A 17,054-nucleotide genomic window follows, 5' to 3' on the forward strand; every position below is an offset into this window, starting at 1 on the left:
ATCAGCATCAGCTGGGCACAGTGGCTTACGCCTATAATCCCAGGACTTTGGGAGGCCACGGCAAGAGGACTGCTTGAGCCCAGGAATTTGAGACCAGCCTGGGCAACATAGCAAGACCTGGTCTCTACAAAAAAACAAAACAAAAAAAATTAGCGAGGTGTGGTGGTGCATGCAGGTGGTCCTGGCTACTTGGAAGGCTGAGGCAGAAGGATCCAGAGGTCAGGCTGCATGACTGCACCACCACACGCCAGCCTGGGCGACAGAGGTGAGACCTTGTCTCAAAAAAAACTAACTAAATAAAAGTAAAATATAAAAAAAAGAAGACGAATAAAAAGGAGTATCAGTGTCCTACACAATATTTTCAATCTTTGGTTTTCAGTGAGGCTAAAAATCTAGTCCAGCATTTTTTTTTTGGTCTCTGAAGAACTGATGAAAACAAAAATCACATGAGGTAATCTGAGTAAAATACAAGGTGCATGTTGTTCTTATCAATTCAGGATCTATGCTTAGAATAGCTGGTTGTCAGTGTGCTGCCCTTAGCACAGAATGCAGGTATTCTAATATACAGTTAGGCTTCAGGAGAGAAAAGGTTAGCAGCATACCATGAGGCACCAATGTGGAATGACCTATTTGGGGAACACTCCAAGGACTCCACTCCTGTCGGCCATCTCCTCGGGCACAGACTCTGAACTGATAATCAACGTTGGGGTCTATGTGCAATACTATGAATTCAGTTTCAGAACCTACATATACATCCTCAAAATGATTTGAAGTACATTTACGAAACTGGAGCCTGTAATCTTGGGCTGTAAAGTCGTCATCCACCTAAGGAGAAAAGCTTTATGTTAGCTGAGAAACAGAAAATGACTTCTCTCAGCCATCACTGCTTAAAAACTTTGAATGGAGCCATTTTGGACCAAGCAGCCAGGCCCACGTGCTGAATATGGGGTATTCTTGGGAAGGCCATAGAAAATATGCCATCACATCATTATCGCTCTTCTTTTTTTTTTTTTTGAGGCAGGGTCTCACTTGGTCACCCAGGCTGAAGTGCAGTGGCATGATCTCGGCTTATTGCAGCCTCCATACCCTGGGTTCAAGCCATCCTCCTCCTTCAATCCCCCTAAGTAGCTGGCTGGGACTTCCAGTGCATACCACCATGCCCGGCTAATTTTTTGTATTTTTTGTAGAGATGGGTTTTCACCATATCTCAGATCTTTAATTCCTGAGCTTAAGCAATCTTCCCGTCTCAGCCTCTCAAAGTGCTAGGATTACAGGCGTGAGTCACTGCGCCTGAGCACCCTTCTTTTCTTTATTGAACCATGTGTTCTACATTTCCCAGTCTGATATAAAAAAGTCTGCCTCCTTTGAAGAAATGGCATGTTTTTTAATCAATGCCAAAGACAAAACATTAAAGATTCAATGATAAGGTTCCCAAAACCATACATCATTCATAATAACCAAGACATAATTAACATACAGTATACAGAATCCCCATTAATTTTTAGGGGTCCTGCATATATTCTGTATGTTAATTAGCCACCAATAGAAAAGTGGGTAAAAGACATAAATAAGTATTCTACAGGAGAAGAAATATAAATAGCCAAAAATATATATTATAAATATTGAACCTAATTTGTAATATGGCAAATACAATCTAAAACCACAACAAGGCCAGACATGGTGGCTCATGCCTATAATCCTAAGACTTTGGGAGGCCGAAGCGGATGGAGCACTCGAGCCCAGGAATTTGAGGCCAGCCTGGGCAACATGGCAAAACTCCATCTCTACAAAAAATTACAAAACTTAGCTGGGTATGGAAGCACATGCCTGAAGTCCCAGTTACTTGAGGACTGAGGCAGGAGGATCACTTGAGCCCAGGAGGTTGAGACTGGAGTGAGACATGATTGTGCCACTGTACTCCAGCCTGGGTGACAGAGTAAGACCCTGTCTCAAAAACAAACAAATAAATAAAACCACAACAAGGTACATTTAGGCAAAAATATAAAGTCTCACAATGCCAATTATTGGTCAAGATATGGAATAACAGAAACTCATATACTGTTTGGAAGGCTAAATTGATACAATCATCTTGTGGAAAGTTTGTTATTACCTATTAGTGTATGGATCCAATACTCTAAGAAGACCTCATAATTTTACAGCTAGGTAAATATTAATATTTTACAAACTTCACATATGTTCATAAGGAAACACAAGTAAAAATACTTACAGCAAAAACCTGGAAATAACTAGGTCCACTGATAGGAAAATTAATAAAAATGGAAAAAGAGTCCTGTTATGAAATAACAGCATGTTTACAAAAAAAAAAAAAAAATTCCTTTTAAGAAAATCTGGCTGGGCAGGGGGCTCACACTTGTAATCCCAGCACTTGGGGAGACCAAGGCAGGTGGATCACCTGAGGTCAAGAGTTTGAGACCAGTCTGACCAACACGGAGGAACCCCATCTCTACTAAAAATACAAAAATCAGGCGTGGTGGCGCATGCCTTAATCCCAGCTACTCAGGAGGCTGAGGCAGGAGGATCGCTTGAACCCGGGAGGTGGAGGTTGTGATGAGCCAAGATCATGCCATTGCACTCCAGCCTGAGCAACAAGAATGAAACTCCGTCTCAAAAAAAAAAAAAAAAAAGAAAAAGAAAATGTCAGCCAAGCACAGTGGCTCATGCCTGTAATCCCAGCACTTTGGGAGGCCAAGGTGGGTGGATCACTTGAGATTTAAGGAGTTCGAGGCCAACATGGCAAAACCGTGTCTCGATTAAAAATACAAAAAATTAGGCCGGGCGTGGTGGCTCAAGCCTGTAATCCCAGCACTTTGGGAGGCCGAGACGGGCAGATCATGAGGTCAGGAGATCGAGACCATCCTGGCTAACGCGGTGAAACCCCATCTCTACTAAAAAACACAAAAAACTAGCCAGGCGAGGTGGCGTGCACCTGTAGTCCCAGTTACTCGGGAGGCTGAGGCAGGAGAATGGCATAAACCTGGGAGGCGGAGCTTGCAGTGAGCTGAGATCCGGCCACTGCACTCCAGCCTGGGCCACAGGCCCTGTCTCAAAAAAAAAAAAAAAACAGAAAATTAGCTGGGTGTAGTGCCGGTAGTCCCAGCTACTGAACCTGGGTGGGTGGGGAGAGGGAATGGTGTGGAGGTTGCAGTGGGCCAAGGTTGCAACGCTGCACTCCAGCATGGGCAACAGAGCAAGGCTTCATTTCAGTAAAAAAGGCCAGGCATAGTGGCTCACATCTACAATCCCAGCACTTTGGGTGGCCGAGGCGAGTGGATCACCTGAGGTCAGGAGTTCAAGACCAGCCTGGCCAACATGGTGAAACCTCGTCTCTACAAAAAATACAAAAATTGGCCGGGCGCGGTGGCTCAAGCCTGTAATCCCAGCACTTTGGGAGGCCGAGACGGGCGGATCACGAGGTCAGGAGATCGAGACCATCCTGGCTAACACGGTGAAACCCCGTCTCTACTAAAAAATACAAAAAACTAGCCGGGCGCGGTGGCGGGCGCCTGTAGTCCCAGCTACTCGGGAGGCTGAGGCAGGAGAATGGCGTGAACCCGGGAGGCGGAGCTTGCAGTGAGCTGAGATCCGGCCACTGCACTCCAGCCTGGGCGGCAGAGCGAGACTCCGTCTCAAATAAAAAAAAAAAAAAAAAATACAAAAATTAGCCAGGTGTGGTGGCAGGGGCCTATAATCCCAGCTATTCAGGAGGCTGAAGCAGGAGAATGGCTTGAACCTGGGGGAAGCAGCAGGCGGGGAAGGGCATGGAGGTTGCAATCAGCCAAGATCACGCCACTTCACTCCAGCCTGGGCAAAAAAGCGAAACTCTGTCTCAAAAAAATAAATAAATAAAAATAAAACTGGAAGAACTACCTCAGTGTTCCCTGTGACTTCATTTTACTGTAAAGTAAAAGAGATTTTTGTTTGGGAAGAAAAGAATGTATTTAAAAGTAGTCAATGAAAAAATCTGAAAAGCCCTCAAATCTCAAACCCATAATGTGGAAGTTATTTCTAGAATTCTGAATTACATACCTTACACCATCGTACAATGATGCCTCCAGGTTTCTCTATTAGTTCTTCTATCTGTACTGGTGGGCGAGATGCTACTGTTCCATGCTTAAAAATGTGGTCTTTCACTATGTTAAGAATTGAGTCATCCAACTGAGCAGATAAACAAGGCACATCAACCAGTAAAGGTACTTCTGGTAAGCTGAGGAAACAAAGCTCATGTGTTATGAGACCTCTAACTGACAGTTAAAAAACACAAGAAATAAAAAAAAATTGATTGTAGTGGTAGTTACACAATTCCATGAATATAATAAAAACCACTGAATTGCATATGTCAAATGGGTGAATTGTATGGTCTATGAATTTATATCTTAATAAAACTGTTTTAAAAAGTAAAAAAAAAAAAAAAAAAAAAAAAATTTTAGAGCAGTCACAAGCTTGAAAGATCCTGAAGCCCCCAGTAAGTAATTCTTATGGCAGTAGGGGATTTGCAAGATGTTACACAAAGATTCTCTTTTCAAATAAATATAAGCAACACAGAAAATTGGTAGGATCATAACTGTTCATTTTATGCCAAACGATCTGGTTTACTGGAATATGACTCCATTCAACAATACATTGAGAATTTCTAAAATTTAACAATTCTTTTACACATTGGATTGAAAAAATCTGTAGTAATACTATACCAAGGATTACAATCACAACTATTTCATTAGTAACAGTGGTAATGGGCAGTGAAACGCTTTTTTTTTTTTTTCCCTCAGAGTCTCACTCTGTCCCCCACCCTAGGCTGGAGCGCTGTGGTGCGAACTAAGCTCACTGCAACCTCCACCTCCCCGATTCAAGTGATTCTCCTGCCTCAGCCTCCTGAGTAGCTGGGACTACAGGCGCACGCCACCACACCCGGATGATTTTTTATTTTATTTTATATTTATTTTTAGATGGAGTCTTGCTCTGTTGCCCAGGATGGAGTGTAGTGGTACAATCTTGGCTCACTGCAACATCTGCCTCCAGGGTTCAAGCAATTCTCCTGTCTCAGCCTCCCCAAGTAGCTGGATTACAGGCATGCGCCACTATGCCCGCCTAATTTTTATATTTTCAGTAGAGACGGGGTTTCAACAAGTTGGCCAGGCTGGTCTCAAACTCCTGGCCTCAAGCGATCTGCCTGCCTTGGCCTCCCAACATGCTGGGATTACTGGTGTAAACCACCATGCCAGCCTGAAAACCTTGAAATATATATTCTCTATCTCCCTTAATCAGAATCTTGAACAGAGGGAGGAAAAAAGCAGACATAGTTCAAATGCTTAAAAGTAAGTCCAAATGGCACAACTCTTTTACCTGTCCAACTGAATGTGCGAGGCCTTTTTGGTAAAGCTCCACAGTTTCTCATTCTCTTCTCCCACACCACCAAGCATGGCAATCTCACCTACAATCAAGAATAAGAGAACTGGAACAGTGAAAATGGTCACATATAAAGTAATCAACACAACTCATGTCTGGGTGGGTCTCTAGTGTTCTTGAAAACAGTTCTTAAATGATGCCACAGTCAAATTCCCAAAAAGTTAAAGTAGAAACTATTTTAGAAGTGACTCTAAGATCAAATCCAAGAGGAAAAGGGATACACAGTGACAACATTTTGCCAGAAATGAAAAATCTATCTGCTCTATACAAGGAAATCAACCAATTTTAGGCAAACCAGAAAGCCCAGGGACTTCTTCCCATCTCTCCTATAGAATCATTATGAACTTCAATAGGAGCCAGTACAAAATATTGCCCTGAGAGGAGCAATAGGGGATAGGGTTGTGTTTTTTTGTTTGTTTTTGAGACTGGGTCACGTTCTGTCACTCAGGTAGGAGTGCAGTGGTAGGATCATAACTCACTGCAGCCTCGAACTTCCGGGCTCAAGCAATCCTCCCATCTCAGCCTCCCAAGTAGCTGTGACCACAGGTGCACGCCACCATGCCCAGCTATTTTGTGTTTTTTTGGGTAGAGATGAGGTCCCACTATGTTGCCCAGGCTGGGCATAGGGCTTGAAAAGCCAAATGATGCATCTATGTTTTCCTAAAAGAGTATCATACATCAGATTACAAATTATTCAATAGAATAATAAAAAGAAAATGTCAGGCCAGGTGCGGCAGCTCACGCCTGTAATCCCAGCACTTCGGGAGGCCAAGGTGGGTAGATCACGAGGTCAGGAGATCGAGACCATCCTGGCCAACATGGTGAAACGACGTCTCTACTAAAAATACAAAAATTAGTCGGGTGTGGCGGTGGGCACCTATACTCCCAGCTACTCAGGAGGCTAAGGCAGGAGAATCGCTTGAATCCGGGATGTGGAGGTTGCAGTGAGCCGAAATCACGCCACTGCACTCCAGCCTGGGCAACAGAGCGAGACTCTGTCTCAAAAAAAAAAAAAAAAAAAAAAAAGAAGTTACATATGATATGAAAATGACCAACTTCTATGTCCTTCCACAGCCCTGAAGAACACTGTCATAACTCTTTTCCATCTGAATGTGCCCTGTAGTTACTTAAGTTTTTTGAGACCATATGTCCTTCTTCTTCACCAAAAGAAAAACAGACATGGCCGGGTACTGTGGCTCATGCCTGTAATCTCAGCACTTTGGCAGGCTGAGGCTGGCTGGTCACCTTAGGTTGGGAGTTCAAGACTAGCTTGGCCAGCATGGTGAAACCCCGTCTCTACTAAAAATACAAAAAGTAGCTGGGCATAGTGGCACGCTCCTGTAGTCCCAGCTACTAAGGAGGCTGAAGCACTAGAATTGCTTGAACCTGGGAGGTGGAGGTTGCAGTGAGCCAAGATCGCGTCACTGCACTCCAGCCTGGGCAACAGTGTGAGACTCTGTCTCAAAAATAAATAAATAAATAAATACAATTCTCAAAATTCCATAAATAAGTTTCTATCCCTCAGGAGAATAGGAAAGAGTTTGACATTAAAAATATTCCTGAAGTTTCCTTCTGCTGCTGGGATGTATAATAATTTTTTATTTTTTATTTATTTTTTTTTTTGAGACGGAGTCTCGCTCTGTCGCCCAGGCTGGAGTGCAGTGGCCGGATCTCAGCTCACTGCAAGCTCCGCCTCCCGGGTTCACGCCATTCTCCGGCCTCAGCCTCCCGAGTAGCTGGGACTACAGGCGCCCACCACCTCGCCCGGCTAGTTTTTTGTATTTCTTAATAGAGACGGGGTTTCACCGTGTTAGCCAGGATGGTCTCGATCTCCTGACCTCGTGATCCGCCCTTCTCGGCCTCCCAAAGTGCTGGGATTACAGGCTTGAGCCACCGCGCCCGGCCAATCATTTTTTTAAATTAAAAAACATAGGCCAGGCATGGTGGCTCATGCTTGTAATCCCAACACTTTGGGAGGCCAAGGTGGGCGAATCACGAGGTCAGGAGTTCTAGTCCAGCCAGGGCAACATGGTGAAACGCTGTCTCTATTAAAAATACAAAAAATTAGCTGGGCGTGGTAGTGGGTGCCTACAATCCCAGCTACTCGGAAGGCTGAGGCAGGAGAATCGCTTGAACCCACGAGGCGGAGGCTGCAGCAAGCCAAGATCGTGCCACTGCACTCCAGCCCAGGCAACAGTGCAAGACTCCCTCTCAAAAATAAATAATTAATTAAATTAAATTTTGGACATACAAAAATATTCAAGTATCAAATGCTGTAACAATCACACTGCCCCAAAGGATTTTTTCTTTTTGAGACAGAGTCTGACTCTGTCACCCAGGCTGGAGTGTGATGTGTAATTACAGCTCACTGCAGCCTCAAACTCCTGGGCTCAGGGGATCCTCCCGCCTCAGCCTCCCAAGTAGCTAGGACTACAGGAATGTGCCACTATGCCCAGCTAGGATTTATCTTTTTTTTTTTTTTTGAGATGGAATCTCGCTCTTATCGCTCAGGCTGGAGTGCAATGGTGCAATTTTGGCTCACTGCAACCTCTTGCCTCAGCCTCCTGGGTAGCTGGGATTACAGGCGCCCACCACCATGCCCAGCTAATTTTTGTATTTTTAGTAGAGACAGGGTTTCACCATGTTGGCCAGGCTGGTCTTGAACTCCTAATCTTAGATGATCTGTCCACCTCAGCCTCCCAAAGTGTTGTGATTACAGGCATGAGCCACTGTGCCCAGCCAGGATTTATCTTCTAAAATAAAAACAAATGATCAGTCCTCAGGGGATGAGTATACACTCCTGGCCCATGCTGCACTGCTTCTGGGTTTGTTTCCAAATGCAAAGCCACCAAGGAAAGACATTCCATGGTACTGCTAGAATTTTCTCAAAAGCACTGTTATGGTCAGTGGCAAATAAACACTTCTCATTGAAGATAAGACAAAAATGTAACTAGCAATGTCAAGATAACACTCATACTATATTCTAAGTGGGACCAAAAGAAGATTAACTTCCAGGTGGAGTAACAGCCTTGTGAATCATCCACACTTTTTTCCCACACTCCCAGCACTCATTCTGCAGAAGGGATGGAATTCAGTCTCCTTCCCTAGCTCCTTTTTCCTCAAATGACCTTTAAATGTTGGTGCCCCTTAGTGTTCTAATCTCTTTCACCTGCTCTTCTCACATTACATGGTGTCCCTCGATGATTGTACTTATTCCAATGGATTCATATTTGATATATATACCATTAACCGCCATACTGACATCTCCTGGTATGATCTCTCTCCTAAGAATCATACCCATATTTCCATCTTAAGCACCTCAAACTCACCATGCCCAAGCCAAATGCCTGACTACTTACTAAGCACCCACCTCCTCCTTCATTTACTGTGTCAAAAACAGCACCACTATTTATTCAGAATCCAAAAGTAGGCTGATTTTTGCCATCACAAATCCTTCCCTTTCCCCTCCATCACATATGTAGGTAATCATCTACAGACAACAGTCACTGCTCAGTAAAATCATCAATAGTTCCATTTCTGGGAAAAAAAAAATCTTTTTTTTTTTGTTTTTATTTTTAAGAGACAGGGTCTTGCTCTGTTGCCCAGGCTGGAGTGCAGTGGTGCAATCATAGCTCAAGCTCTCCTCCCACCTCAGCCTCCTGAATAGTTGGGACAATAGTTGGTGTATGCCACTAAGCCTGGCTAATTTTTTTTTTATTTTTGAGACAGAGTCTTGCTCTGTCGCCCAGGCTAGAGTGCCATGGCGCAATCTTAGCTCACTGCAATCTCCGCCTCCTGGGTTCACGCCATTCTCCTGCCTCAGCCTCCCAAGTAGCTTGGACTACAGGCGCCTGCCACCACGCCCAGCTAATTTTTTGTATTTTTAGTAGAGACAGGGTTTCACCATGTTAGCCAGGATGGTCTCGATCTCCTGACCTCGTGATCCGCCCGCCTTGGCTTCCCAAACTGCTGGGATTATAGCCGTGAGCCACTGTGCTCAGCCCGCCTGGCTAATTTTTTTTTTTTTTTTTTTGAGATGGACCCTTGCTCTGTCGCCCAGGCTGGGGTGCAGTGACCGGATCTCAGCTCACTGCAAGCTCCACCTCCTGGGTTTACGCCATTCTCCTGCCTCAGCCTCCCGAGTAGCTGGGACTACAGGCGCCCGCCACCTCACCCAGCTAGTTTTTTGTATTTTTTAGTAGAGACGGGGTTTCACCGTGTTAGCCAGGATGTTCTCAATCTCCTGACCTCGCGATCCGCCCGTCTCGGCCTCCCAAAGTGCTGGGATTACAGGCTTGAGCCACTGCGTCGGGCCGGCTAATTTTTTTTAAAACAGTGGCCCACGCCTGTAATCCCAGCACTTTGGGAGTATAATGTTGCAATCTTGGCTCACTGCAACCTCCGTCTCCCAGGTTCAAGCGATTCTCCTGCCTCAGCCTCCCGAGTAACTGGAATTACAGGCACCTGCCACCACGCCTGGCCAATGTTTGTATTTTTAGTAGAGATGGGGTATCACCATGTTGGCCCAGCTAGTCTCAAACTCCTGACCTCAAGTAATCCTCCCGTCTTGACATCCCAAAGTGCTGGGGTTATAGGTGTTAGCCTGGCCTCAGCCTCTAATAACTTTTTAATCAGTCTCTTTTCCCTCTAGTCTTAAAATCTCTAACACAGTCTCCAAAACATAGGCAGGATCATTTTTTTTTTAATGCACATCTGATCATGTCACTCTGCTGTTTAAAATGCTTCAACAGAGGTGGGTGGATCACGAGGTCAGGAGATTAAGACCAGCCTGGCTAACACGGTGAAATCCTGTCTCTACTAAAAATACAAACAATTAGCTGGGCGAGGTGGCAGGCGCCTGTAGTCCCAGCTACTCGGGAGGCTGAGGCAGGAGAATGGCATGAACCTGGGAGGCGGAGCTTGCAGTGAGCAGAGATGGCGCCATTGTACTCCAGCCTGGGCGACAGAGCGAGACTGTCTCAAAAAAAAACAAAAACAAAAAAAGCTTCAACTGATCCTTGAAAATGCCATTCACTTAATTTATGATGATGTTGCTTCTGCTTGGAATCATGCTGTTACCTCCTCTTTTTCCTATCTCTGCTTGATAGCCTCTGTGGAACTCCTCCTACAGAAAGCTATCCTATACTATTCCAGACAAAGTTAAGAACTTCCTCCTCTGTGCTCCAATAAGGTCTTAGATCTCTCTTAGCATGTATTTCTCTCTCACTGGGCTCTGAATCCCAAAGGAAAGAACTCTCACCTATTTTATTCTTTTCTTTTTTTTGAGAGGGAATTTCACTCTGTCACCCAGGCTGGAGTGCAGTGGCACGATCTCAGCTAACTGCAACCTCCACCTCCTGGGTTCAAGCAATTCTCCTGCCTCAGCCTCCCGAGTAGCTGGGACTACAGGCACACGCTGCCATGGCCAGCTAATTTTTGTATTTTCACTAGAGACGGGGTTTCACCATGTTGGCCAGGATGGTCTTGATCTCCTGACCTCATGATCCGCCCACCTCTACCTCCCAAAGTGCTGGGATTACAGGCGTGAGTCACTGCACCTGGCTTTTATTCTTACTCTTATTTTATATTTTTTGGGACAGGGTCTCACTCTGTCACCCAGGCTGGAGTGCAGTGGTGCAATCACGGCTCACTGCAGCGTTAATCTCCTGGCCTCAAGCGATCCTCCCACCTCGGCCTCCTAAGTAGTTGGGACTCCAGGTGCATACCACCATGCCCAGCTAATTTTTTTTTTTTTTTTTTTTTTTGTAGAGACAGGCTGTTGCCCAGGCTGGTCTTAAACTCCTGACCTCAAGTGATCCACTTGCTTCAGCCTCTGAAAGTGCTGGGATTACAGGTGTGAGCCACTGCATCTGGCCCCCTTGTTTATGTTATGTGCCTGACAAAGATCTCTGTTGAAGGAAGGTGAGTAGAATGAAGAAAGGAAGGCAGCAGGGCATGACTCAATTGGCTGAAGATAGGAGTAAACACCAATCACTTTTTTTAACTTTTTAAGCAGATCAGTGGAGACTATAATTGTGGTGGCTCTCACCTGTAATCCCAGCACTTTGGGAGGCCAAGATTGGAAGACTGCTTGAGACCGGGAATTCAAGACCAGACTGGGCAACATGGTGAAACCCTGTCTCTACCAAAAATACAAAAATTAGCCAGGCATGGTGGCATGCGCCTGTAATCCCAGCTATTTGGGAGGCTGAGGTGGGAGGATCACCTGAGCCAGGGAGGTCAAGACTGCAGTGAGCCCTGATAGCGCCACTGCACTCTAGCCTGGGCAACAGAGCAAGACTCCTGTGTCAAAAAAAAAAAAAAAAGTATAATTTGATTGTTTGTAACACAGAGGATAAATGCTTGAGAGGATGGATGCCCCATTTTCCACAATGTGATTATTACACACTGCATGCCCGTATCAAAACATTTCAATGTGCCCCATATCATTTATTCTTTCTTGTTTTATAACTAATTATAACTAACACTTCAACTGCAGTTGCCATGGGATGCCTAACTGTATATCTGTCATCCTATATCACAAACTGTCTCTAGGTAAGAACATTCTAAGAACCCCACAGCTGGCAAGAAGCCTGCTGCTATCCTGAGGAATCTGCAAAATGTCAATCTGAACGAATCACATTTAGTATGTGATACGGTTTGGCTCTGTGTCCCCACCCAAATCTTATCTTGAATTGTACTCCCATAATTCCCATGTGTTGCGGGAGGGACCCGACGGGAGATAATTGAACCATGGTGGCAGTTTCTCCCATACTATTCTCAGTAGTGAATAACTTTCATGAGATCTAATGGTATTTTAAGAGGCAACCCCTTTTGCTTGGCTCTCATTCTCTTCTCTTGTCTGCCGCTATGTGAGATGTGACTTTCTCCTTCTGCCATGAACCCCAGCCACATGGAACTGTAAGTTCATTAAACCTCCTTCTTTGGTAAATTGCCCAGTCTCGGGTATGTCTTTATCAGCAGTGTGAAAATGTACTAATGCACTAATGTAACAGGATCCCTGGTCTCCCACCTTCTCGGACTAAGTCTTCTGCAGTGTTGACTCCGTGTTCTATGAGCTTCTGGCAGTCATCTAGTGGTTTAATGGTCTCCTGTTCAATGGTGTCCACCTCTTGCAAAAGGGTCACCAATCGCTCATCCAGGAGCTTTCCAAGGGTTCCCTTTAAATCATTAAAATGCTGTTTGAGAACATCTCTTGTCTGTGATGCACTTTCTTTGATCTAAAAAGAAATAACAAAATACTCAAAATCAGAATCTTTAAAAAAGGCTAATCCATAGGTACAATTCACAATAATCTAAAAGCACCATATAACCATCATCTTCAATTTAGTAAAAAAAAGACTAATTGAAATTATATATATTTAAGGTGTGCTATTTTGATATACATACACATAGTGAACTGTTATTGTAGTGAAGCTAATTAACATGTCCATCTCTTCACATGGTGACCTTTCTGTGTGGTGAGAACACTTATGATCTCTCCTAACACATTCCAAGTATACATGACAGTATTTTTTTTTTTTTTAGACGGCGTCTCGCTCTGTCACCCAGGCTGGAGTGCAGTGGTACTATCTCTGCTCACTGCAAGCTCCACCTCCCGGATTCATGCCATTCTCCTGCCTCAGCCTCCGGAGTAGCTGGGACTACAGGCGCCCACCACCACACCTGGCTAATTTTTTGTATTTTTAGTAGAGACGGGGTTTCACCGCGTTAGCCAGGCTGGTCTTGATCTCCTGACCTCGTGATCCACCTGCCTCGGCCTCCCAAAGTGCTGGGATTACAGGCATGAGCCACTGCGCCCAGCCACACTACAGTATTATTAACTATTGTCCCTATCCTGTACTTGAGATCTCTAGAATTTATGCATATTAAATAACTGAAACTTTGTACCCTTTGACCAACATCTCCCCATCCCCAACTCCATCCCTAGCAAGCACCATTCTACTTTCTGCTTCTATGATTTCGACCTTTTTAGATTCTACATATAAATAAGATCATGTAATATGTTTATTTCTGTATCTGGCTTCTTTGACTTAGGATGATGTCCTTCAGGTTCATCCATGCTGTCACAAATGACAGAATTTCCTTCTCTTTTAAGGTTGAATAGTATTCCATTGTATATATACATCTTGCATTCACTGACAAACCAAATGTGATTGATTTGCACAAACAGGCAGAAGTACACAGAATTGCCCTTCAAGTCAGATAGAATAAGCCAAATCTTGGTTTCATCATTGATAAATTATGTCAATTTGGTTATGTTACTTAAGTATTCTATGCCTCAATTTCCTTATTTGTCAAATGAGCATAATAATAGTTATTTCGGCTGGGCGCAGTGTCTCACGCCTGTAATCCCAGCACTTTGGGAGGCCAAGGAGGGCAGATCATTTGAGGACAGGAGTTCGAGACCAGCCTGGCCAATGTGGTGAAACCCCATATCTACTAAAAATACAAAAATTAGCTGGACGTGGAAGTGCGGGCCTGTAATCCCAGCTACTTGGGAGGCTGAGGCAGGAGAACTGCTTGAACCTGGGAGACAGAGGTTGCAGTGAGCAAAGACTGCATCACTGCACTCCAGCTGGGCAGCACAGTGAGACTCCATCTCAAAAAAAAGAAATAAATAATAGTTACTTCATGGAGTTGCTGTGAGGATAAATTAAAATAAACTAGGTACTACAGTGGGTAAAATAAACAGCACATTGTTATACTCGATAAAAAAAGTTATAAATTATTATTATCTGTAAAAGGTGTTCTTGAAAAATTGTATGTTTCAATACTAAAAATTGTTTAATTATGAGGGGATTAAAATTCATTTTACTGAAAAGCAGCAAAGAAATGGTAGATTAAAAAGCCATGGTCAGCCGGGCATGGTGGCTCATGCCTGTAATCCCAGCACTTTGGGAGGCCGAGGCAGGTGGATCACAAGGTCAGGAGTTCAAGACCAGCCTAACATGGTGAAACCCCGTCTCTACTAAAAATACAAAAAAATTAGCTGAGCGCACTGGTGGTGCGTGCCTGTAATCCCAGCTACTTGGGACGCTGAGGCAGGAGAATCGGTTGAACCTGGGAGGCGAAGGTTGTAGTGAGCTGAGATTGCACCGTTGCACTCCAGCCTGGGCAACAGAGTGAGACTCCATCTCCAAAAAAAAAAAAAAAAAAAAGGCAAGCCATGGTCAGGCGCAGTGGCTCACACCTATGATCCTTGCACTTTGAGAAGCTAAGGCAGGAGGATCACTTGAGCCCAGGAGTTTGAGACAAGCTTGGATAACATGGAGAAACCCTGTCTTTACAAATGATACAAAAATTAGCTGGGCATGGTGGCACATGTCTGTAGTCCCAGATACTTAGGAGGCTGAGGTGGGAGGATCACCTGAGCCCAGGGGGTCGAGGCTGCAGTAAGCTGTGACTGCACCACTGCACTCTAGCTTGGGTGACAGAGTGAGACCCTGTCTCTAAATAAAAATGAAAAGCCACAATACAAACAAACAAACAAAAACCTCATGGATAAAATGCCCTCATTATGCTAAAAGAAAACCAAGAATTATTTAAAAACCAAAGAGGCCTGTAGGAGGCAGAGCTGGGACAATGACTTAATCCTTTTTGAATGACAGTGCTCTTTGTGAATCTAAATGAGAGGTTTATAAAGCCTCTTCCTTTCAAATTTATTGAAAGAGAAGAAAAAATAAAGCCTCTTCCCCCCAAAATAAATAATCTATACCCTAAAAAATTATTCAATTTCAGAAGTTTACAAATTCCCTCAGAGCCAAACCATGGCTTGCCTGAAGCAGTAATTATGAAACCTCATTTGCAGAAGAATCATGTAGGCTACTTGTTATAATTCAGACTGCAGAGTTCCATCCCAGACCTACTGAACCAGAAAATGACAGGAGGGCCTAAAGGAGTGTATGGATGGAGTTCTCATTTTTTCCAAGCACACCTGTAATTCTGCAGCCCACAATTTGAGAAACACTGCCCTAAATCTACAGATCTCAGATTAAGAACCCATATTCTAGGGGATATGACAGGAAAATCTTCACGTCAAATATATTATGAAGACAAACAGGTTGTCTATACAGACACTAGATTTTTTCTTCTTTTATTTCGGAGACAGGGTCTCACTCTGTTCACAGGCCGGAGTGCAGTGGCATGATCCTGGCTCACTGCAGCCTTGAACTCCTGGGCTCAGGTGATCTCCTGCCTCAGTCTTCTGAGCAGCTGATCTTATAGGCGTAGGCCACCACACTTGGCTAATTTTACTTTTTACTTTTTGTAGAGATGAGAGCTTGTTATGTTGCCCAAGCTGGTCTTGAACTCCTTGCTTCAAGCAATCCTACCACCTTGGCCTCCCAAAATGCTGAGATTACAGGAGCGATCCACTGCACCTGGATTTTTATTTTAAAGACCTCAGATAACAGGCCAGGCATGGTGGCTCAAGCCTGTAATCCCAGCACTTTGGGAGGCCAAGGTGGGAGGATCACCACTGCAACCAGACCTGGGCGACAGAGCAAGGCCCTCTTCTCAAAAACAATTCAGGTAACATACAATTCGTTTTCTCTCACTTAATGAGAAAATTCTAACTATAAGTCACTCCAATAAGTTAAAGAAAAAACATACTTTGCTTTCCAGATATTATTATCTTAGTTTCATATGACATATTGTTTACTACCATAACCCTAACCCTTTCGTTAACTTTCTCTTACCAGGAAAGTTTAAAGTATAAGAAAACTCCACCAAGAAAGAACATATCAAATTATGAATAAAGAACAATATTTCAACAGTTGATGGAGAAATTTAAAACTTCCTATTTATTCTCTAAATTCTCTCTAAATTTAAAAAGCAGAATACAATATTGTTTCCCAGCAATGTTCACAACCACGTAAAAACAAAAAATGCCCATGCCCAAGGACTAAAACAGAAAAAGAGCAGTATCATTTACCGGGTGGGCAGATCACAGAAACAATTTTCTTCCCTTTTTTTTTTTTTTTTTTTTTTGAGATGGCCTTTCACTCTTGTGGCCCAGGCTGGAGTGCAGTGGTGCAATCTTGGCTCACTGCAACCTCTGCCTTCTGGGTTCAAGACATTCTTCTGCCTCAGTCTCCTGAGTAGCTGAGATTACAGGCACACGCCACCACACCTGGCTAATTTTTGTATTTTTAGTAGAGACAGGGTTTTGCCATGTTGGCCAAGCTGGTCTCGAACTCCTGATCTCCGGTGATCCACCCACCTCAGCCTCCCAAAGTGCTGGGATAAGGCGTGAGTCACCTCATCCAGCCCTTTTCTCTCCATTTGACATTAACACAATTATAATAATATCTGTGCAGTTAGTAAAATAATTCTTTAAATCACAAAGAAAAATTCTAAATTAATTGTTAACTAATTTCTGTAGTTACCAAAGAATTTCTGTGAAATAAATCCAAGTAAAAATTTAAAAAAGAAAGAAAGAAAGGCCATAAACCCAAATTGCACTTGATTCAGCTCACCATTCAACTATGAGATATTTGCAAACTAGGCCCTCATCTACATAGCATCTGGCAAACAAATGCTGTTGAGTGAAAACGCAGTTAATCATGTGTGTTTCAAAGAACTTTCTAAAAGAACCAAAGAGAGAA

General features: G+C 43.8%; 1 protein-coding gene across 1 annotated transcript in view; it reads right to left on the reverse strand.

The window, feature by feature from the left end:
* The window catches only part of CRLF3 (cytokine receptor like factor 3), a 51,845-nt gene that overhangs the window by 17,892 nt on the left and 16,899 nt on the right, over window positions 1-17,054 (reverse strand). Inside the window, exons 2-5 of the mRNA XM_025361782.1 lie at window positions 12,458-12,665; window positions 5,362-5,449; window positions 4,048-4,225; window positions 603-825 (exon numbers count right to left, since the gene is read on the reverse strand). Of these exons, the coding sequence (XP_025217567.1) occupies window positions 603-825; window positions 4,048-4,225; window positions 5,362-5,449; window positions 12,458-12,665 (697 nt within the window). The remainder of the gene's footprint in view (window positions 1-602; window positions 826-4,047; window positions 4,226-5,361; window positions 5,450-12,457; window positions 12,666-17,054) is intronic.

Source organism: Theropithecus gelada, chromosome 16 (assembly GCF_003255815.1).
Source record: "Theropithecus gelada isolate Dixy chromosome 16, Tgel_1.0, whole genome shotgun sequence".
Taxonomy (NCBI): Eukaryota; Metazoa; Chordata; class Mammalia; order Primates; family Cercopithecidae; genus Theropithecus; species Theropithecus gelada.